The sequence below is a fragment of the Empidonax traillii genome, unplaced genomic scaffold (genome assembly GCF_003031625.1).
Source record: "Empidonax traillii isolate 1590-97213 ecotype Southwest subspecies unplaced genomic scaffold, ASM303162v1 scaffold1008:size296636, whole genome shotgun sequence".
Classification (NCBI taxonomy): domain Eukaryota; kingdom Metazoa; phylum Chordata; class Aves; order Passeriformes; family Tyrannidae; genus Empidonax; species Empidonax traillii.
In genome coordinates, this window is record NW_020956201.1 from 55,116 (window position 1) to 78,806 (window position 23,691).

Below are 23,691 nucleotides of genomic sequence, written 5' to 3' on the forward strand. Positions count from 1 at the left end.
CGGAGGAACACGGCTCCGCCGCGTCAGCGGCACCATCTAGATCCGGTCGCCGCCGCCATTTCACAGAGGGAGGGCGGGCGGGGCGGGACCTGCCGTCAGTGAGCGGTGCGCGCCCGCCGCGGAGCCCCACGGCGGGTGAGGGGACTCCGCTGCCCCGCTCCGGCCGCGGCCCCGCGGGAGGAGCCGCTCGCGACGCCGAGGCGGCGGCGCCCGCGGGCGGCCCCAGAACGTTCCTTCTCCCGCCCCGCCCCTCCGCCCCTGGCCCCGCCCTTCGCCGCCTTCGCCCCGCCCACAGAGCCGTTGGCGGCGGCGTGCCCGGCCCGGCCCCGCCCCTCGGCCCCGCCTCCCGCCCCCCTCCCCGCGGCGTCCGGGCCTGGCCAGCGGCGGCGGCAGCGCGGGGCTCTCTCGCCCTCTGTCTCTCTGTCTCTCTCCCTCCCGGGCGGGCGGCGCCTCTCGGCTCTCCCGCATCTCACACCTCCTCACGGCAGTGACGGGTGGCGGCGGCGGGCGGAGCGCTCCCGCGGCAGCCTGACGGCCCCGCTGCCCGCAGGCAGGCAGGACTCCGGGCGGCCGGCCGGTCGGGCGGGCGCCCCCCGGCTGTTTCCGGAGGAAGGAGAAGCGCGGCTGCCCCCTCCCCCCTCTCCGCCTTCCTCCCCCTCCTCCTCCTCCTCCTCTTCCTCCTCCTCCTCCTCCTCCCTCCCGGCCCCCCGAGCGGAGCGCGGAGTCACCGCGGCGCGCAGACGGGCCCGGCACTCGCACACACACAATGGCGCTGAAACGCATCAACAAGGTGAGTGAACGCCGCGGCTCCTCCTCCTCCGCCGCCGGCCCCGCGTCCCCACCCTCTCCCCTTGCCCCGCTTCGCCGCTTTTTTTTTTTTTTTTAAATTCTTGTTTTTTTGGGTAGTTTTTATTTTCCCTTCCCCCATCGCCACCCCCCGCCCCAGAGTAGACGGGCACGGCCGCGGGGCTGGGGGGGGAAAAGGCGGGGGCGGGAGGCCGGGAAGCGGTGGCTCCTTCCGGCGGGGCCGCGGCCCGGCCGGGACGTCGAGGCCGCTCTCCATGGGGCTGGCCCCGGGAGCTCGGAGCTCAGCCCCGGCCCTCTCCTGAGGGCATGGGTAAGGGAGCCGGGGCCGCGGCGGCGAGCGGCAGGTCCCGGGGCCGCTCGGATGTCAGCGCAGACCGGAGCCGGCCCGGTGTCGCCGCCGCTGCCCCTCGGCCGCCGGGCGGCCCGGATGGCTCCGGCCCGTGTGTGCCGGGGGGTCTCGGCGCGGTGGCGGCGCTGCCCGGGGCGGGCAGCGGCCCCTCGGCCGAGCTCTCCCCTCCGCCGTGCAACTTCTCTCCCGCATTGTAAGATGGCGGCGGGTCCGCCTGGCCCGGGCCCTTTCCGGGATCCCTCGCGTTCCGCAGTAGCGCGGCACGGACACTCGGAGCGGCCGCCGCGGTGCCGCCCTCCCTCTGCCGTCGCCCCTTTCCGCCGCCCCGGGGCCCTCCGGCCGCCCAGGGAATCCATCGGCCGCCCGGGGATCGGCTCCCCCCGCGCCCGGCGGGAGCGCGCTGCGCGCCGCCGCCTCCCCCAGTTGCACAATCGAAGCCGGGTGGAGCAACTTCGCGGCGGCTAACTCGGAAAAAATGCCGAGGTGATGAAAGTTTGTCGCTTTTTTTGTTGTTGTTGGTTGTTGGGGTTTTTTTTATTAAACCTCTCCCAGGGTAAGAAGGCTGCCGGCGTGAGGTTGCGCTTGGGCATCTTTAGGTTTTCTCGGCAGGTTTGAGAATTGCTGGGATGTAATGGCAAAACGCGATGGGAGTGCAGTGGCGTTACCGGGAAGTCGCTGTTGGTCTGTGCTCCTTCCTACGCGAGCTACGTGGAGCATTTACGTGTTTCAAGAGCTCAGAGGAGTTTCTTGGTCATCTCGTAGCCTGCCAAGATGGCAGAAAGTCAGTGTGTCCTGAAACCGGTGAACTCAGTGCACAAAACACCTTTTATAGACAGTGTATAAACTTCATGCCGCCTTTTAGTCTCGCTGTAATTAAACACAGTGCTTGTAGGCATATATCAGTTAAAATGAGGGAGTTTATACTTTTTTTAGTGACTTGAAAGGTCTGTTGTCCTCGAAAATTTTAAATCCATTCTGGATAGCAAGCTATGGGTTGTATTTGAATTACGGCTATGCTCCAACAAGAATTCCAGAACAATTCCTTTTGAATTTGCCATCAGAACTTGTTCCCCTGTATTAGTTAGTGGATGATATCACTTGAGTTGAAACACAGCTAGGATACTCCCTGGTATGCTTTGTCATCAACTCATGCTTATGAAACACGTTCAGGCGCTGCAGGTAGGAATTTATTGTCAAATGTAAACCAAGGCAAACCCCCACTTACGTAGTAATCTGGTGGTCAGAACCTGAAAACAATTGAGCATGACTCTTGAACCAGTAAGTCATCTCTTTGACTGTAGGGTTTTGGCCTGTTGTGTGCAGTTTCTTGTCTGGTATTGGTCCTTACATTCTGTGGCACTGTGGAGTGGCAAGGTTCTTCTTTACCCAGTGCAAGATTTTAGGAGTGGGGAGATGGTTGGATTAGGGTTTTTTCTTTATGCCTTTTTTTGTTTTGTTTTGTTTTTTGAAGAGGCTGTTTTTAATCAGTTGCAGCATGCCATGCTTCAAGATGCTTTTCTAAATTCACATAGAGTTTGCTGTTCTGATTTTGTATTTGCCAGCCTGGAAACTTATGTTTTGCTAGACGAAAACCATTGTTTGCAAGTTGCTTTCTTTCCAGTATGAACATTTACTGGGATTGAGGCTGAAATCAACAAATAGCAGGGCCAGTTTTGTAGCAAAATGGTTGTGGTTGTTGTTTTAATCTTGTCAACCGGCAAAGCCAGAGAGAATGGCACGCTGTCCCTGGTAAGCTGGGATCTGCTGTCATCCTGTTGTAAGGTCACAGATCAGACCTTGGAACTCTCTGCTTCCGTGTAGTATGTTGTTGGCAGTAAATGAGAACAGGCTAAAGAGAGACCAGGTCCTCAAAACCTTGTAATCACACATAGCTGAATTAGTTTGTCTTGTGGTATTACTTGTAAGGACTAGAATTCGTTGTCTCCTGCAGCAGATGACATCTCGAATGCACCAGAGATATTTTCAGTCTGTTTGATTGATTCCCTCTAGGTGGATTTGACATGTGAAGGAAAATAACATTTTTATTAAATTGGGTAAACCAGACTTCCAAATTCTGTTAGTGTGTGTATATTTAATCTCAAGTCTGTTACGCATTCAGGGTACAACAATTGCTACTTAAGACATAACTGGCAAATTCTACTTTTGACTTGAAAATGAAAGCACATGAGTATTTATGTGCTGTGTGCTGGGTTATCCACTTCTGGAACCCCCTTTATAAAGCGCTCTCCAAACTGAAGCGGTTGATAGGTACATAGCCATTCCCAGAAAGGTTATTGTTATGCTGAAGCTCATCATGGCATCTGTGCCATCTGCTCTGAGGGTAACCTACGTTCAGTTGGCAAAACTCTACTTTCATTGATGTGGCTGGCTTTGCACAAGAGTGGCAGTTGTTTTATTAAGGCAAGCAAGTTCTTTTGCCATGGAATAACGTGAGCCTATATCTTTAGGTGTTTGCTCTCCTGAGGATGAAATTCTTCCCCAGATTTTTTTTCCCCAAACTGTCAAGAAATTCATGTTGATTTGTGAGTCTGTATGTAAATGCTTGGTACATGCTGTGGCACATTGTCTTGGTCTGAAGTGTCGATGGTACCTGCTGAACACACATCCTGTAATTGCTGCAGCTTGTTGGCACTTCCGCTTCGAATGATGATGATCCGGTAGTAGGGAAGCATGTATGTAGGAGTAGGGAGTCAGGAACGCGTAAAATTGAGGAACCTTGGGTATGTTACATCATTGATACACATCCATTTTATCACTGTTATACGCATCCATTAATGTGAGGTAAATGTAAGTGGCCTAAGTGGTGATCTTGATAGGCTAAAAATAGAATTAATACAAGAGATGTATGCATGAAATGTCTCATTTGTGAAATCTTAAAGAAAGCTTGTGCCTGCTGTGTTTTATGGCTATTTGATTAAGCATAGCACAAGCCAGCATCATTATGTTGGAATAATTTATTAGAAAATCTTAAATGGAGTTGGCATCCTGGAAGCCAAAGGCTGAAAGGGCGAAATCATTTATTGCTACTTAAGTACAGATAGGCTTCTATTGACAGTGGTGGAGGCTGAATAACTATTTTCCTCAAGGCTATAGCCTCCGGCACTATTCCTAGATGTATAATTAATTGCAACTTTAACTGCTCTTCTCCAGGTGCTTACAGTAAGAAATACTGCTAACCCTGGAGATATCCACAACATTTTTCAGAGATTGGATGTGATATGTATCAATGAGGACTGCATGGAAATCTGCATTAGTTTAACCAAAGGTGATTCAGTTGAAGTGTTACAAAGCCTGCTTATTACTTTCTTTTTAAACTACTTTTTTTCTTTTAAACTTAGTATGAAATTAAAAAAAAAATAGATTAGCTAGGTGAAGCTGTTTGGAATAAAGTTTTCTTCTCTAGAGGAAACCCACAACACTTTACTCTTGCAGACAGTCTTGAATTTAGCTTACTGTGCTTTTTCAAAATATTTAAGTAACTTGAAATTAATATCATTTTAGAAATAAGTCTGGGTTTGTGTGTTTACAGCCTCAGAAAGTTAAGATTAACTAGCTAATGAAATTCAGTTAATGTAAGCTTAGTTCAAACACTTTAAACCTTTGTGAATGCTCTCTCTATGTATTGAATTACCTCTTTTACTGTAGTTATTTCACCTTAACTATTGTAAATATGCAGGGCTAGACTAAGCCTCGCCTCAGGTGGTTAATTCAGTGCAACTATTGCAGTCGGTGGTTGGGTCAGGTTGAGACAGAAGGCTGGTTTTTTAATCATATTGCAGTAATGGAGTTTAGGAAGCTCTAGGATTGAAGTGTTTTTTAAAAGTCAGAATAAAATTATTTGCCATCAGATGAAAGCTGTCATCGCTTAAATTGCGTTCAAGATTTAGCTTATCCAAATAGTCAAAGTGACTTTTAAACTATGAAATCAAATAATGAAAACGGAAATAACATTTCTTAATTGGGTAGATTTGGTACTCTGTATTGAAGTCCAGCATTTATTATTAAGGTATTTTATGTGTTTTAAGAACTGGGCATTTTTTAATGAGAAAATGATGCTTCCTTAGTTAGAAAGTTTGGACTGCAATAACTTAAAAGATTTCTCCTGTTAATTGAGTGTGGTACTGGTGAAACAAGTTCCCAGTCAGCACAGATCTTTAAATGTGTGCACTGAAGTGAGAGGAGAATGGGAATTGTTATCTCACTTAAGTAATTTACAGAACTTCAGAGATCAATATTCCATTAGGTGGGTACTTCTTGCATACCTTAAAAAGAGTTCTCCAGTATATTAAGGATTTAGGTGGGATAATGTATACAGAGTAAAAAGGTTGTCCAGCCTTTACGATCTTTGTGATAATTCCAGCTTTTAGAGATGTGGTTTTGAAACTAAGCCAGTGCTTTTGCGATTATTCCTTATGTGAGTTTCTTCTACAGAAGAGCTGATGTAGAACTCCACAGAATGAGCTCCCTTCAACCTTCTGCCCAGTCAGTAACCGCCTCTGGAGCCTTTTATGTGCTCACACATTAATGGGTGAAGGAGTGGGGAAGGATGTAAACAGCTGTAAGCAGCAGCTGTTGGATCCTGAGCAGTATGGATGCCTCTTGCCAAAGGCATCTCTGTTCCTTGCCGAGGCCACCTCCAGCCTGCTGTTATCCCCTACCCGTGGATGTGTTCTCTGCATCCACAGGGTTGAACTGTCCTGAGAGAGGATGGAGGTTCTTAACCTCCTCTGAGATGGCAAGTGACAGCTGGTAAGGAGGGAGTGGGAAAGAGTTGAGCTTTTGTGTAATTCAGATTAGGGCACTGATACGTCATCTCTGATAAATCTTTCTGTTGCAATTATGAAGGTTTTGCCACTTTAACTGTCCGCTCTGTATTCTCATATAGGTCCCTCCCCTATGCGTCAAAGCGGGCAGATGGGAACTTGCACTTCAGCATTAGGTCTGATCTCTCAGTATAAGCTGACTTTTGTTGATGGTTTTAGGCTAAGATGCTATAGCTTACATTAGAAAGGCTGAGTTAAGAGACATGCATTTTCTCCTGTGATTGATTTGATGTAGTAACCTGATGGTTTAATATGCAGGGAAAAAAATAGGGTAAGAAATGAAAGCGGCAGTGAGAATGTATATATTACTGCAGTCAGTAGTACATTTTGAAATGTTTTAAAAGTTGATTTTATCAGAAGAGAGTCTTAAACTGTGTTGAGTTGCACACGCTGAACAGTTTTATAAACTTCTGGAATCTAAATTTAATGCCTCAAATTTTAAATGGCAAATACAGGTGCCTTTTTTTAAAAAAAAAAACAGGTTCTCTTAATTGGGCTTTTTATGGGACACTGATATGATACATTAAATGCAGTAGTTGTGTTGGGGAAGCCTTGCAAAAAAAATTAGTTAAAATTATATTCACAAGTTTAGGTTGGTATTTATGCCTTTGGCAGCTCTTTGTAAAACACTTGGATGTAGATAAGGTTTAATACTGAAAAGTGAGCCAAATAGAGCATTTCAGGATTCAGGGCTGAAAGCTAAATAGGTAGGGGGAATTTTTTTATTTTGTTCTGAACCCCATCCCTTTGAGAACTGTGATATGCTAGACATCTTCAAGATCTCCTGCAGTTTTTTCCACTGGAATTGTGATGGTTTTTTATTCTGGTCTTAAGAAGGCAAGATGGGAGGATTGCAGAATGCTTTGCAAATGTTACGGCCCAGTAAAAAAAGGAGGCATCCAATGTTTAATCCTTTCCACAAGCATCTGGACACCAGAGTTGCAAGCTGAACTCAGTGCAGATGCTAAAGTGCTTTAGGTCTTCCTGTTGGGAAGGCATGAGGATTGTATTAAGTGCTCAGTTAACTTTATAGTGAGCTTCTCTGTAACCTGGAGTTAGGTTGGCCAGGTGCTCATCATTTCTGTGAGCTCTTCTAAGTTTCTGTTACATACAAGTGCCCTGCTGTAAGACAGTATTTCCCAACCTGTGTTGGCCTATTTGAGTAATAATGCCAGAAAATTCTCTTAAGTGAAATAAATGCAAACTTGTTTTTTCCTTTTAGGCTTAGTTTTAGTTTCTTCTTGCCTTGAATAATATAGAGGGGTCTTCTGAATGACAGTTTGCCAGCTGAGCAATGGCCTCCTAATTCAGGGTGCAGTCTGTTGATAAAGGTGCTTTTAAACTTTTTTTAAGAACTTCCCCCCCCCGTTTTTAAGACCCTTCTGGACATCACTGTTCTCTGGATAACTGAGGTGGAATTCAGCTGTAAGAGCAGCTGTGTTTTGGTGGGTTTTTTGTTGTTTTTTTTCCTACCCTGTTGTCTTGGTGTGAGCTGATTTTGTGTGTAACTGTACCTAATCCTATAGACAGGCCCTTAGTTTTGCATCTCTATGACTTAGCTGTTCAAAACACCGAACAGTTTTGAAGGGTAGTTACACAAATAGCTTAATATGATAGGGTAGTTGTATACTGCAGCTAAGCTGGTGTAATCATTCCCACACAGTTGTGTTCATAGAATATACCCCCTGTGGTATACTGCCATAGCTTTCACATGCATCTTTGGATTCATACAAAACATGGACTGTCAAGACAGCATTTTAAAAGAAGAGCTGATTTTCAGAGTTCATTAGGTTAAATAATTAAATTTCAGAAAAATAAACTACTTTTAAACAGTGAATTCATTATGCTGATTACAGACATGGTGTTACTTCTCAGAATATTAATTTGATTACTTTCTGTTACACCATTTTCCTTTCCACACATGTCCTTGAGAACATAGAGAATTCTTGTACCTTTATTCAGAAGTTGCAGGCCTACTGAGGTTATGTGCTCTATTCAGGCTGCTTGTCATTTCTACCAAGACCTGTCCTGTGCTCTGTCACTCTCCGAAGTTGTTGTTTGTGTAGTCTTGGCAAACTCTGGGAGGCTTCTGTCACACTGAGTCCAGGGCAGCGCACGTGCCAGGTGCAGGTTCTGGTTGGTGTGTCAAATGCTGGTGGCTGAGGTTGTGCTGCATGTCACCGTGCCCTCAACAAGCTGCAGGGCAGCATGTTGGGAGGCTCTCGGGAAAGACTGCCAAACACCTGCATCTAACAAGTACTTAAGCTAGCATTTATGGGAAATTGTCGAGCACAATGCCAAAATCACATTCCTGAGTGCCTTATGTTGAATATAAACTTCTTCCCAACTTCATCAGTTTACATTTGTCTAGATTGGCTGTTGTGTTTCATTTAGCGTGGTGCATCTTGCTGCTTCTCTTGTGGCCTGTTTCTAACCAGTTACCCTCCTCTCTGAGGGCTGCATTGTAATCCTGGGTTACAGAACCAAAGATCAGTGTGGTTCTTGCAGGAAAAAACTCCCAAGTAAAAAGAATGCTAAGTTTCAGCGTCCAGTATTCAAAAGCTTGAAAATGTCAAAATTAAAAGAACCAGCTACCATTGAGTGGCTAGGTAGTTTAACCAGTGCTTCACTTCACACTTTTTCCTTCAGTGTACAGTAGTTGGTGTACACAGCCCTCATTCTACACTGAGCATAGGAGTATTTTAATAAGCTCTGTTTTCAGGGTATGGTAATTGTTATAATACCTCAGAATTTGTGTGTGTAAAGCAGTCAGATTTTCTTCATCTTGAGCAAGACAACTGCTGTGGTTTTGATTATTTTGGGGGAAACAAACCATACTTTTGAATTCAAAGCACAACAATAGGTGTGTACTTGGCACCTTTTTTCTAAGATTGTTCTGAATGCCTTTAGTGAGTGACCAGGAAAGCAAGGTCTGTAACTTAGCTCCTTTTTCAGTCGGATCTGTCCAGCTCCTCTGCAAAACACTGGAATAAATAGGGAGCCGTTTTAGTTGCAGTAACTCTGAAATTTGCCGAAAAACATTACCTGTATTGTACACCTTCCAAATCTCAGAACAGATGAGAAGATCTGTAGACAATACTCTCATTCACAAAGGGCTTGTGTACTGAAAAGTAGGTTCTTTGAAAAGACAGTAGGTGGTCACCTGAGTAGTTTGTATCACAGTCCAGGTACACAAAGTGACTTAATTACAGTTACACAGCAGCCTGGCATTTCCTTCCTTGAGTGCAAGGCTAAAAATATGAGTATTTCTGTGTTTGTCTTCCATTATACCATTACGATATTGCTGCTAGACATTGTACAGACAATACACAGAGTGTAGCCTGAAAAATTCAGTACTGAGGAGAGCCATGAAGAATAGAAGCAGAATAACCAAAATAGGGAGAATCGCAACTGTTACATTACTGGTTGTGTTTTGGGTTTCTTAAAAAACCTTTCTGCGCTCTTTGATTCTCACTATTTTCTGTGACCGCCCTTCATGTGTTTCCTCTGCATAGTTGCTCTAATATCTTTTTTTTTAAATGACAGAAACCTGCATCTTTCTGTATCTATGCACTGTCGTTACACATTGGTTTTTATCTATTTATTGTTAGCCAAAAGGCCAACTTGTTTAAAACTGATAGTTTTCTGCTGGTATTATTTGTTTTGTGATGTGTATTATGGCATTGCTTTCTTACTCAGCTTAGAAATCCACGTTCGGTGTCCTTTCAAACTGTTATTTTCTGCTTCCAGGGGTAATTAATTTCCATGCTGAAACAAACGTTTCAAATGCAGGTGTGTGGGATGAGGCAGTAGTTCTTTGCTGCTTGACACTCCTTAATCTTCAAACAGGCTTAAATGTTCTTCCCCTCCCTTTATAGCCGCTTCCAATCCTTCCTTCTTTTTTAAAGCTGTTTTCAGCTGTGAGCTAATGAGTAAGACTATTGCAGTGATGCATTTTTGGATGCTTAGGGTTTGAAATACCCTGTTCGATACAACATTAGACAAGCAGTCAAGTTAATAAATGTTGATTTTTGATTTACCGGAGTGTCCTTTTTATTCTTTGTTGGTTTCTTTTTTGTTTTCTTCTGCGTTTTTTTGTTTGTTTGGTTTGGTTTGTTTTTTCTTTGTTTTCTCATTTTGTTTTGTTTTGGTTTTTTTTTCATTTCTGATTTAACTGCATATCACGTTTCATGGCCCTCCAAGGTAGAATAAATTATTTCTGGACACTTAAAGCAAGTTAACTCCAATTTTTTCCAATATGCTTTCTTGACTACAAACCAGAAAGCTGCAATATATGATTTTTACAAGTAGTTGTGTTACAAACCAATATTAAACCTCTACAAAGCGATGTTAAATGTGATTGAGTTTAAGCCTGTGGAGGACAATCTTCAGTTGCTGGTGGGAGTGATCTTCCGCCACCCTGTATTTAAGTCAGTTGCTACTACCTATAAAATTAAGGCCTGGCTATTCTAGCTTAAGCTAGAAAAATGTAGTAGTAGTGCCACAGAGTATGAATTCTGACAAATGGGAAGGAAAGAAGCCAGCACAGATGCTGGTCTGTTTGATACATGGCAGGAAGGCAGCTTGGTAGGCACCCGGCTGCTGTTTCTTACAGAATTTGCTGGGACCTTGAAAACTTCTGTTGTCTTTCTCCTGGATATTTGGATGAGATAGCCCTTGTTATTCTTTAAATTTTCTTCCTTTTTTAAATGGCTTTTGTGATCTTTTAAATAGATGGCAGAGGGGAGTTGTCTGAGGGGTTTTTTTAGCAGCTTTTCTGTCAAAAAGACACTTGTGGTTTATAATGGAATCGTAGTCCTGCAGTCGTACTCCCATGTCAATGTTTTGAATCATCACTTGAAGCATGAACCATGTTTTCTGTGTTATATACGATTATATTTTTGCAAAACAAGCAGATTAGTTAGCCTTTATAAGCATTTTTTTGGAAGTATTGATTTGGGGTTTTTGTTAGCTTTCTAATGAATGTACAGTGAGAGAGAAGAGACGAGATTAAGAATGGGGCTGTTTCACGAAGGAAACTGCATCTTGCTGGAAACTGGATGTGAAACAGGCAGAAGACAATGGTGCTGAATTTATGCCACTGACTGTTGCAGTGGCAGGTACTGTTGCCATATTTCTAGTTATCTGTGTTTTCTAAAATTCTTTTAGAAAATTGTACATGCATTGCTTCTTGTGTGTGTTACATTGCCGTTGTCCTCTAATAGTAGCATTGGCGCTTACTCCTTAAACAGTGTTTAAACCTGTAAAATGCTGAGTGACTAATCATCCTTGTGGAGAGGTAGGAGCTATCACAACTTTATATTTGGAAACTGGGACACAGAAATGGTGACATGCTGGAGCTATACCGGAAACCTCTGGCAGTGACAGAGACTACTAGTCACGGTTGTAATTCAAGACTAATCCTTTCCGATAGGCGAGAGCACGTCACTCCCTAAAGTCTTTCACATTTGCTTCTTGAGAGGTTTTTTAATTTTTTTTTCAAGTCATTTAAAAAGTGAAAAACTGTAACGACTCACTCCAGGAAAATGTAGGTTCTACTTTGGGAGTTTTTAAGAAGGTTTGGGATGTAGCTAAATACCTCTTGGTGAAGGGAAAGTACTACCTAAACCATGTGAACGAAAAGAAGCACAGTTGGAGAAGTAGGTATGGCAGTAGAAGAAATACGAAAAGTAGAAAGCTCTTATGTGTAGAAATTCTTCAAAACAATGCTTGGGAACATTTTTTAATTCTAAAATACTAGTTAATAAACTCTGCTTTGTAAAATTAAACCTAATGTGGTCTTTAACTTCTTGGTTAGAAATGGGTAAAAGCAGGACAACAATTATGAGCTGATTTCCTAAAAATTAGTTCTTTAAATCAGCTCATGGAAATGATGACGCTTAGTTTTGGTGTCAGATCTGTTTTTCAGATTAAATATGTTTTCTTGTAGAATTGTTGCTCTTGATTGCTGAGAAGGAAAGTAGGTTTGTATTTATACTAAGTGGGAAGCTTTAGAAAAAAAAAAAGCTCCTCCTTTTCCTTCAACAAAATGCTTCAGCTGCACTCCAGATATCACAGCCCACAGCCCACGTGCCTCTGCTTGTTTAGTTTCCAGTTATTCCAGTTTGCCTGTTGGATTCAGCAGTTGTATCTTTCAGAAGGAGGTGCTTTTTCAAGTTATTCACAGAGAACTTTCCGCTCCCTTGTTGCAAAAAGCCTCCCCTCTTTGTGTAGATGTGAAGTGTCGCTCACTTACTAGGGAGGCGAAGTAGGTCTGGTGTTACTGTGAGCCAGGGTTTGCTTCATGTTTGCCCAAGTTCTTCCACAGCCTTTCACACTGCTGAAGCAAACAGCTCTACTACAAACTTTACTTCTCTGACCATAGTACCCAAGAGAAGCAAATACAAGAGTGTGCTACCTCAGCCTTTTTTCCTTTCCAAATTTAGTGGGTGAGTTACTTGCCCTGTGGGTGAAATGCTAGGTGGTGTATCATGTGCTCCTGAAATTATCAGTATATTGAACTGCTTTGATTAGCACGATTAGTGCGGGGTGTTGTTGTTGTTTTTGTTTGTTTTTGTTTGTTTGTTTTTGTTTTCTTTTCTTTTTCTCTGAAGTGTTTTGGGACAGACAAACTAGTCCTTTCATTAATGAAGGTCACTGCTTGTTTGTTATGTATAACAGTTCAAGTAGTTAAAAGGAGTAATTCGGTATAGACATATATTTTGAGATTACTGGAGTCTGGAATATTCTAACTAGTTTGTTTCAGCTTTCAAATTATTTTTAGTATTACCAAAGGGTTTTTTGCACAAACTTTTCACCGGAACTTAATAAATTTAATATATGTCTTATATTTGCAATGCTACTTATCTTTACTTTTCCTAGTTGAATTACTGACATACTCCTAATTTTCCAGCTCTATGAAAATATCTATTTTTATCTTGAGTACTGAATTCTTGTTTCTCTGAAGATGATAGTACCTTCTGAAGAGCTCTTCAGTCTAATGCACATACCTCTAACAGTCCAGTTTGTGCTGATCTTTTCTCATCCTTGTCTTCATGGTACTCAATTTAATAATTTTCATAAACTGCATGAAGAACCTTTTCGTAGTTCTTAATCCCTGAGATAGTGGGAAAAAACCTGACAGGATCTAAATGTTCTTCCAGGATTAAATCAAATAATCCTGTAGTAACTATACAACTACATTAAAGTAATATTTGTGTCTATCTCCTTATTTCATTGCTACACCTTACTTTAAGGAACATGATCTCTATTTTTTCCTCTCAGATTTTAGAAGTGTTTGATCATTCACAGAACTGAAAAATGTATTTAGATGAGAAATAAGCCTGACTAACAAAACCTGCTCTATTTGTTAAATAGAAAAAAAGACCACCCTGAAAATTAAAAAAAATTAAATAAAGCACACACACACACACAAAAAAAACCCCACAACACAACAAAACAAAAAAAACTTTCTATCTGAAACCTCTTTTACATATGGATCTAATGAGTGATATTTCATAGAAATAAGTCTATTGCAGGGACCTCCAGTAGTAACTGGAGAGTGTAGAGAAATGGATTCTAGGTGTGTTTACTGTGATGATCTAGAAAGAGCTGTTGCTTACGCTTTGAGTAACAGCAGCAGTGAAATGAGCTGTAATATAAATTTCTTTGTGCTGTTGCTTATCAAAACTGATACATTCTCATTTTGTAGAACAAGTCTGATTCCAGTGCAAAACTGAAGTCTTGGAAAGTTCATCAGAATTTGCACATGTAGGGAGGGGAAATCTGGGACTAAATTTTCTTGGTGTTTTAGGGAAAGGGGATTGGTGTGGGGTTTGCATGTGGGGTGGTTTTGTTGTTTGGGGGGTTTTTGGTTGGTTTTGGGATTTATTTTTTTTTTAATGTAAAGTACAGAATTTGTGAAATGTGAAGGATGTACTTTAGGATCTTCCCAGACAAAAGTTAGCTGTCTGGTCCAAATCTGCATGTGTTTCCAACATAATAGGTATGCCTGGGCTTCTTAAGTGTCTGACAAAGTTTTTGTTTTAATGACTTGTAGAGACTTGCAGGAAAAAAACCTGGTGTGGTACTGTTAAGGTATGGAAGAAGGGATGAAGGTTTTGCCTTTTCCCATGACTTCTAGATACCTTGACATGTGCAGATTTATAGAGGCTCTTGAAGCCATTTTTAGATTCAAAGCAGAGCAGGGAAGAAAGAAGGTAGCTGTTACATGCTTTAACTGAAAGTGTAAATTTAATTTTAAAAGACACTGTCCAAACAAATGACTTGTGGAGCATTAAAACAAATTAATGCAGAGCTGCTTTGATTCATCGCAACAGTATTGTTACTGCACAAGGAATCCTCCATCTGAAGTTTCTGTTTTCAATCCCTCTGGAATGGGGGAGGGAACTGTTTCTACAGCTCAGTTATTTTAAATTTTAAAGGCATAATTGTCTTAAATGTGAAGTGTAAAATAAAAAATACAGGTATTTTTCCTGATTCCAGCACTTCAATGTTCCTGTCTGTTCTAATCTGTGCAAGACAGAGCCATGCTGGAGGTAATGGTTAAAGTGAAACTGAGTTTCAGGGAGGTTTTTCTTTCTGTTCTGAGTTTTAACGTCAGATGTTACACACAGTGCTTTCGGTTTCGTGAAGACTCATCAATAGCTTTCTCTCCTTCCACTTCAGGCTTCTCTAGCTAAGACTGAGTCCTTGGAAATCTTGGTCAGAAAGTGGTTAAACTTTGCCTACTTCAGGATTTGTGTCCTGTTGTCCTTTCTTCAATAGGAATGTCTTTATGTACTTGGAAAAGCACAGTCACTGTAGCTGTTCACCTTCATAGCTGGTTTTTGTGCTTTTTGTATTTTATAAAGACATTTTTTGTACTGTTCTATTGGTTCTAAAAGTTATTAATTACACATTCTCCTGTGCTTGTATATGGAAAAACTGCTAAAGGTTTTTGCTAGACATGAAGTGAAAACTACTCTGTTCATTAGTGTTTCTGCTCTGAACAGTGTATTTTTTTGTTTGTTTTTTTCCTAAAGGAACTTAGTGACTTAGCCCGTGATCCTCCAGCACAGTGTTCAGCAGGTCCCGTTGGAGATGACAGTAAGTAACTTTAAGGTTTCTGTTTTGCTCTGCTAACTCAAAGCATATCATGCATAGATAATAATGCGGAGTTTTTCTTTTGTAGTGTTTCATTGGCAAGCCACAATTATGGGACCTGTAAGTATTCTAATTCTTGTGATGTAATATTAAGTGAGTAGTTCTTACTGAGAAGAAAACTGTGGGGGTTTTGATTTACTTTTTTTTTTTTTTAACTCCCCTTATTTGACTTTAGTTCTAGAGGTCCTTACAGTAGCAGAAAATGAAGGGGGGAAAAAAAGTCAATAATTTTGTTGCTGCAGTGTTTTATGAGGACATATCTCAGCTGAGATGATTTCTAGAGCAGTGTTAGATATACTGTCGCTTAATATCTAGAAACTTTGTTTGCATTTAACTTTCTTCAGAGTTTGAATCTAGTATGGACTTTACTAGGATCTGGTCCTAATGTCAGGAATTAAGTTGGGGTGCTTTTTGTTAATCTTAGAGCAGGGAATCCTTATTTGGCCTAATGTCCTACTCTGAGATCTTCAATACTTGAAGGATAGAAGGGGAAAAAATCACTGAAGTGTGAGGTTTTAGTTATGACTGGAGGAAAAGATTGTGTTACATGTTCAATAAGCATCTGAAACCTGAATGTGGTTTTTTCCTCATTAAGGAAGCGAAATGTTTGCCTTTAATGAAAACATAACGTGGAAACACTTGACATCTGGAGTTCTCAGGGCTAGTTATCTGTATTGGAAAAAAACAAAACCTTGTATAACTTGCGAAGACAAATAGTGGATTCCAGTAGACCTGCAGCCACACTGTGATGCTTCTGGTGAAGCTACAAAGTAGGAATTAAGTAGCAGTGATGCTGAATAGCCCTGACTTTGTAGCTACAAGTGTGTTACTCGCAGTGGAAAATGTTTTTATTAGAGGTTCACCTGATTAGAAAAGTATCTCTTCATCCCAAAGTGCCTGGTCCTCACTGATTGTAACTAGGTACCTCCAAGAGATAGAACAGTTCAATAGCTATATTTGTGCTTAACTGGCAGGGATTCTCTTGCACTATACTGGGTATGATGAATCTGTGTGACTGGTGTCTGCAGGGTCATGAGGTATAAAACATCGGTTGAATTTAAATTGAGATTATTATTGTTAGTTTCCCCTTCTGGTTTAATAATGTACAGCTCCTTTTTCCCCCATGTGGTTTTTGTGGTGTCAGAAGGTCTGTGTTCCTATTTCCAGATTGGGCAATATCCTGACAGAAATGCAGTGTTTAGTAGTTCTTGTGTGTGTTGCCTTTAATAACCAACAAGGATTGTAGAACCAATCATTTGGTCTTCCACCTCTACAGGCTCTGATTTTCTTGGATAGGTGTAAGAGAGCTTGCATTGCTTTAACACATTCTAAGACAAGTTTCTGTATTTGCTAAAATGTATCCCCAGAATACGTGCAGTAAAAGGGTTGGTTTTTTGGCTCCTCAAGGCCTTACATGGTATCTGTTGACCAAATACAAGAGTTTATATCTTGATCGCTAGATTTTCATCAGAAATTGGATGTGGGTATAACCTACATGTTGGCAGGTTTGAATCCCTTGTTTTGTGGTGTGGATTGTCATTTTCTCGTATTTACCTAAGTAAGATGTAGTTATTTCTTTACACTGGTGAAACATTTTTGCAATTAATATGAGAATTCAATTTATAAATAATGCGGAAGTGTACTCTGTATGTCTCAAATTCATTTTCCTAAGTCCTGAATCCAGAATTAAAAGCATAGCAGTCTTCAGGTTAAACAATAGCTCTGTTTCAGAAATATAGTTGTAGTTTTACTTTTTTACTTCCACATGTTGCTTTACTGCTAATAGTTGACACCTGAATGAATTATCCTCATAATTGTTTCCTCGGACAAAGGAAATGTAAAATACTATTCCACACTGTATTGGAGTGAATTTGTAATACAAAAAGGGAGGAAGAATTCACTTGAATATTGTTTGGGGGTTTTTTTTGTCTGTTTGTTTGTGCTGGTATGGTGATAGGGGGTTCTGTTGGGTTTTTTGTTGGGATCTTTGTTAGTTTTTTGGGTTTTTTTCAAGGAACAAGGAGTTAGCTGTGCATTCAGAGGTTTTCTGAAGGGCTGAGCAATGCCTAAGCTAAGGACAGAACTTAAGAGGCAGTGGGAGTCCATGGCCACTCTAAACCTGGGTTGTCATAACAGATAAGCTCCAAACACAGAACTGGATAATTTTGAGTCTGATGAAATCCCCACTCTGTTAACATTATTTTTGGAGTTATCTCAGAAGCATTTGAATGCTTTTGCCAAGTAATTTTGAGTGGATTGTCAGAGAAGCTGTTTTTTTATGAAGCATTGGCGTGGAGAGGTCCACATGAAAAGTGACCTGTATGTGTTCTGTATCACCTTAGGAAGTAGTAATTTTGTATCTCTTCTGTTGGTGGATTAAGCAGTTAAGTTGTTTAAACAACTTTCCTTTTCTTTATTTAAAAAGCAAGATCTTTAGTGGTATTTAGTCCTAAAGATGATAATAGGAGAATTATTTGTTTGCTTTGACAGAACGACAGTCCATATCAGGGTGGTGTATTCTTCTTGACAATTCACTTTCCTACAGACTACCCATTCAAACCACCTAAGGTAGGTATTGCTTTCTCATTTGTGAAATTAGTGCTTTTTAAAGAACTGAGGACAGAAATTGTTGGTCTCGGCATTGTAATATTGTCCAGTTCTCACTTCTTCTCACACATTTTTATTGTATATTAGATGGTTGGGTCCCATTCTTAACTATCATAAGAATGGGTGTGCTAGCATATACTTTCTGAGCAAATCCATGTGTGGGAATTTGGAATGTCTTGGAATGATATCTGGGGTTATTTCTGTTTTTCTTAACTGATAGGAAAACTCATTAGCTTTGTGTTACTATAATAGAATTCTTGCTGAGGTGACTCTCAAGTATTAGTGTAGTTGTTTGGATTGGTCTGTAGGAATGGGTATCACTATGGGTAGGGATTAACTTGCTGAGTGCCTCAAATCAGTGAAGAGGTTATCTGTTAGAATTTGACAGTAATTGCAAAATATGCTCTTTCTCACTAGCTTTATCAACCACTAGCTTTGTCTACCAGTTTTCAGTCAATATGAAAGTCACACCCTTGGAGTGACTGCAGTATTTGAAGTTCCTTAGCTGTGTGACAGCAGTGTTACTGTGGTTCAGGCACTTCTGTTGAGTGTCTTCATCATGCAGGCAGCTGTGATTAAAACGCAGCCTCGTACTTGCCCGCTCTCTGTTTGAAATAGTGCCTGGTAATGGGAGAGATTGCCGCTTGGGTGCATTTCCCTGAATTTGGTGCAGTTTAGCTGCTTAATCCTTTTCTTTTAGAATAAATTGAATAGACTAAAAGCTTGACTGAGAAGAAAGGATGCCATCGTTGTCAAAATCGACCAAAGCACTTTTTTTTGTTTGTGTTGCAGGTTGCATTTACAACAAGAATCTATCATCCAAATATTAACAGTAATGGCAGCATTTGTCTTGATATTCTCAGATCACAGTGGTCTCCTGCTTTAACTATTTCTAAAGGTAACTTTAATGAAATGTTTCCAACTTGTGTTGAATACTGTGCTTTTAGTTTGGTAACGGTGCCTTAATGCATTTTTATTGGATATTTGTTTTTTCTAACACCTTCTGCTACACAGCTGTTTAAGGCCCTGTCTGGCCACTTGCTTCAGTATTGGCAGAGTTTGTTTCATTGGTCCCAGGGGAATCTGCCAACATTTAGATTGAAATAGACCTGTGGTGGTGTATTTGAGCTAAGCCTGAGAAACAGTTTGTTTGCAACTGTCCATGTAGATACACATGTGCATATTAAATTAAAGATTAATTTAAAGTCAGTTTTTAATAATGAAATTTGCATATTTTTTGAGTGTCTAGAATAACATGCAGAGTTATCTTGCATATCTGTGGTAGATGAATAAAACTGTTATTGATGTATGTTGGTTTCTGCCACTGTGCATTGGCAGTGTATTACATCATGAACAAAGCTTTCTGATCCTACTTCAGGATAAATTGATGTTGTGTTGCAATAGAAGATTTTTAGCTTTCCTTATTTTACTGTAGTAAATAACAGATAATTCTCAAATACTTTCATGATGATCAAGTTGTTTTGCCTCAAAGCCATTAGTCTCTATGGCTTCAAAAGATTCGTCAGTGCCCTTTTGTCTATAGAACTTGTAATTCTTGCCTGTCCAAGGAGTCAGTTTGTGATTTGAATGTGGATTCCCTATACATTAATGCTTCACTGTTTTCCTTTAAAGCTGCTGTGAGAGTAGGAGATAAAGTTGCCTACATAGTTACCTGCAATAGTGTTACTTTTTTTTTTTTTTTTTTTTTTTTTTTTTTTTTTTTTTTTTTTTTTTTTTTTTTTTTTTTTTTTTTTTTTTTTTTTTTTTTTTTTTTTTTTTTTTTTTTTTTTTTTTTTTTTTTTTACAACATAGGTGTAGTTTTATCAGAGCAGACCGGGGTGTTGTTACCTTACATACAACAGATAAAGAAGTCAGTCTGATTTAGAAAAAAAGAAATTTGAGTTTGAAGATTTTTCTAGTGTTAGTGATGAAAAAAACCATGGGTGTGTTGGTCATCAGAGTACATAATGTGCTTTTGTTGGCTGCTATGTTACGTCATAGTGCAGGGGACAACAGTGCTGTTCTCGTGTGCTCACTGAGAGCTGTAAGTATTGGGAAATAGAAAACAAATAGTTCTTACAAACTTTTAATTTATTCTGGGATTTTTACTTAGAGCAAGTTACAAATTTATTTGGCTGTTTATCAGGAAAATACTTCTTAGGTTCTCTCCTGTGCTGGCATTGTGCTCATGTAAAGATCTCTGTTCCATTGAGATTGTCGCTCCTGTTTTGCTATTGAGAGTGCTTTTTTTTTTTTTTTTTTTTTTTTTTTTTTTTTTTTTTTTTTTTTTTTTTTTTTTTTTTTTTTTTTTTTTTTTTTTTTTTTTTTTTTTTTTTTTTTTTTTTTTTTTTTTTTTTTTTTTTTTTTTTTTTTTTTTTTTTTACAGTTCTCTTATCCATTTGTTCACTGTTATGTGATCCAAATCCAGATGACCCACTAGTGCCAGAGATTGCACGTATCTATAAAACAGACAGAGACAAGTAAGTACAGAGTTGCACAAGACTAGTACTTTAACAGACTTTGTAAGAGTGCATTGTCAGACAGCAGTTGTGTTCAGTGAGCCTTTTGTGAAAATCCAAGATGGAGAGGACTTGTGTGTCAGAGAAGTGCCTGTTCTTGGTAGTGCGTAATTTAAAAACAGAAGAGCCTGAACAGCTTTGAAGTTGTGGGTGAAGGAGACTGTGTTTTACTCATGTGTGGAAGTATTTTACAGTATGTGTTGTCCATTTTTTTACATGCTGCGCATAAATATAGTTAGATCTTTATAATGAAGAAAAGATAGCTGTGTTGTTTTGGTGCTTTCATTTGGCAGCAACTTGGCCTGTAATTTTTGTGCTCCCCTTGAAAAGAGACTGCAGAACTCTTTTTCCTATCTGTGTTGCAACAACTTCATTTTCCTTTGGTACTTTTAACATTTTGCACAGATAGAATTATTAGTTTATTTTTTTCATATATATATATATATATATTAATGCTAAACACATTTGTCCAATTAGGTACAATAGGTTAGCAAGAGAGTGGACAGAGAAATACGCTATGCTGTAGGGTAAGAATATCTGCACATTATATGGTGCATTTGACAGAATGGAAATTTGTCAGCACTTGGGTGCTGCATGCTCTAAGCACTGGATTAACTAACAGATAATGGATGCACCAGTTACTGAACCTGGAAATTTAACAGCTTGATCTGTGATTAGTGTGTAATATATTGGCTAGTCACTATTTCTCACAACTACTGCTCTTGCATGGCCCCAAAAGAAGAGTTAGTATGAAATAATTATTGAGTTCTCAGCCAGCTTGTCAACTTGTTCTGGTGAGTATTTACCCAGATTTTGTCAGAATTTGGTTCAAAGTGATGCCCTGTAGAGAGACGTCATGCAGAGACATGGGTGAATTTAAACAATCCAAATTTCAACTTTTTTTTATTCAGCAGTGTCTGTCTTCCACACATAAAGTAGGAAAACTTTGGGGTAAAGTAGGAAACATATGGGGATTATGTTCTGCCTGTATAGTTGAAAATTAACTTCTTACTGACAAGCATGGAGTTAAGTGTAAACTAATTGTCAGTTCAGTTCTTGTGGAAGTAGTGCACTTCAAATAGTCTTTTAATGTCCTTTAAAAAATAGTTTGAGCAGTGTATTTGTGTGGAAAGGGAGTATTAAGTGTGAAGAAATGTTCAGTGTTGTTTTTCTTTAAAATGAGAAATCTGATGTTCTGTATCCGATGATATTATTAACCATATAATCTTTACTTACGGCATGTGATACAGTGTAATCTTTACCTAAGAGCAATATTTAAACAAAATACTCCCCTTGCATCTCCCATCCCAGATAGTCTTTATTCCTTCCCTTTCAATCATTTTCTCACAACAGACTTCTGGCAAATTTGCTTGTCATAAATTTCAAGCTTTTCCTATAAATTAGAGACTATCCTAATTTGTCTACAGAGGGAATTGTTCAGTTTTTTTCAGTTCAGGTATATCTTGGTGCAGAAAGAGACTTCTTGTAGTGTAAAGAGAATAGGGAGATAGGGAGAAGGTTATGCTTAATCATAAACTGTTTAGGAAATTTCCATGCTGACATTAATTCACTTCCTCTTTTTGTTTGCAGGTACAACAGAATATCTCGGGAATGGACTCAGAAGTATGCCATGTGATGCTACCTTAAAGTCAGAATAACCTGCATTATAGCTGGAATAAACTTTAAATTACTGTTCCTTTTTTGATTTTCTTATCCGGCTGCTCCCCTATCAGACCTCATCTTTTTTATTTTTTTGTTTACCTCCTTCCATTCATGCACATGCTCATCTGAGAAGACTTTAGTTCTTCCAGCTTTGGACAATAACTGCTTTTAGAATCTGTAAAGTAGTTACACAAGAACAATTGCCCAAGATTCAGAATTTTTTTTTAATGGAGCATGTGTATTATGTGGCCAATGTCTTCATTCTAACTTGGTTATGAGATTAAAAAACAAACAAACATTCCTCACTGCTCTAACAGATACTGAAGATATCACCTGAAGGGGGGAGGGGAGATGGATGTTCAGTTTTCTCCCATCAAAGAAGTAACATTGCTGTAGCAACATCCATCTTGTTCCAAACCTTCCAGTGTTAGAGAACTGAGGTTTTATGATTTACTTTTGCTCATAACTGATGTGTCTGGAGAATTGGTACTGAATCTATAGCATCAGCAGAACAGAAAATGTGATGTATCTTATGCATGTCAATAAAGGAATGACCAGTTCTTGTTTTACAGAGAATGGAAATTGGAAGTCAAACATCCCTTGTATTCCAAAATAGGGTTTAAGAACATTTTTGTAATTCATTTAAATTTTGTTAGGAGGCTTGGAGCTATTAGTTAATCTGTCTTCCAAAACACTGTTTAATATAGCACTGAATAAATGATGCAAGTTGTCAATGGATGAGTGATCAACTAATAGCTCTACTAGTAATTGATTTATTTTCTTCAATAAAGTTGCATAAACCAATGAGTTAGCTGCCTGGATTAATCAATATGGGAAACAAAATCTTTTGTAAAAGCAAAGCTGGTTTTTGTATATACTGTTGGCATTTGCCTCATTGTTTAACATCAAATAATGATGTAAAGTTCAATAGAGTGAATCTTTTGCCGTTTTCAGTTATAATGCTCAGTCTGTTGCAGGTTGGCACATTGCTCGGCCTGATGTATGCAGAATTAATAAGCTAACATAGCAGTGTAGCCGTAGTAGTGTGCTACACTTGGTGCTGGGAGCCCAGCGTTCACGGATGGACTTGGGACCCAGCAGATCTGAAGTGGTGTATCGTGGAGATACTTCCTGATGCACCCGCGTTTGCTGACTGAGAACCTTTTTCTTCACCTTGTACACTTGACAACTGAAAGATCTTAATGTGGGAGTAATGATGAGGCAAAAAAAATTATAAAATAAAGTACTGTTTTGATGTGGGAATTGTCATGAGGCTGTGTTGAAGTGACTTTACTATGTGGGATGTTCGTTACCATTGAAAAGGACTTGTTCAGCCATGCTGCCATTTACATTGATGACTATTTTAATGCAACAGACACTTTCTTCATGTCAGGTGACTAAACGTGAATAAAGACTCATTGCTATTGGATTTTTGTTCTACAAGAAACATTGTCTTGTGCCATTAGTTTATCTTCGCAGCAACAAGGGCATTATTAAACATCCAACTCTCTTCTTTCCTGCCCTCTTCCTTCATATTTTTCCTTGTTTAATTTTTTTGGTCTCCATTCTTAACATCCATAGCTTAATTTTCTCTAGTCTTGTACTATCACTTTATTGTGCATCTGTGACTTCTCACTGGCACCACTTTTGCACTGCTTATAGTTATGTACATTCTGATTCCTTGTCCCCACATGGATGTGGAAAGCTAGATGTAAAATAAATGTTAAACCTTAATTTT

At 40.0% G+C, this 23,691-nt stretch overlaps 1 protein-coding gene across 3 annotated transcripts; it reads left to right on the forward strand.

Moving 5' to 3' along the window:
* The first annotated feature begins 195 nt into the window (after positions 1-195).
* On the forward strand, positions 196-23,691 carry UBE2D3 (ubiquitin conjugating enzyme E2 D3). Of its 3 annotated transcripts, none has more exons than XM_027904096.1 (8): positions 196-790; positions 15,045-15,108; positions 15,194-15,225; positions 17,656-17,733; positions 18,565-18,670; positions 20,159-20,252; positions 20,769-20,818; positions 21,882-23,691. In XM_027904096.1, the coding sequence occupies exons 1-7, from the start codon at positions 767-769 to the stop codon at positions 20,815-20,817; spliced, it is 447 nt and encodes a 148-aa protein (XP_027759897.1). In that variant the 5' UTR covers positions 196-766; the 3' UTR covers position 20,818; positions 21,882-23,691. The 3 variants fall into 3 exon arrangements, with proteins under 3 accessions (XP_027759897.1, XP_027759898.1, XP_027759899.1); XM_027904098.1 differs by lacking the exon at positions 196-790 and adding an exon at positions 1,554-1,639; XM_027904097.1 differs by lacking the exon at positions 20,769-20,818.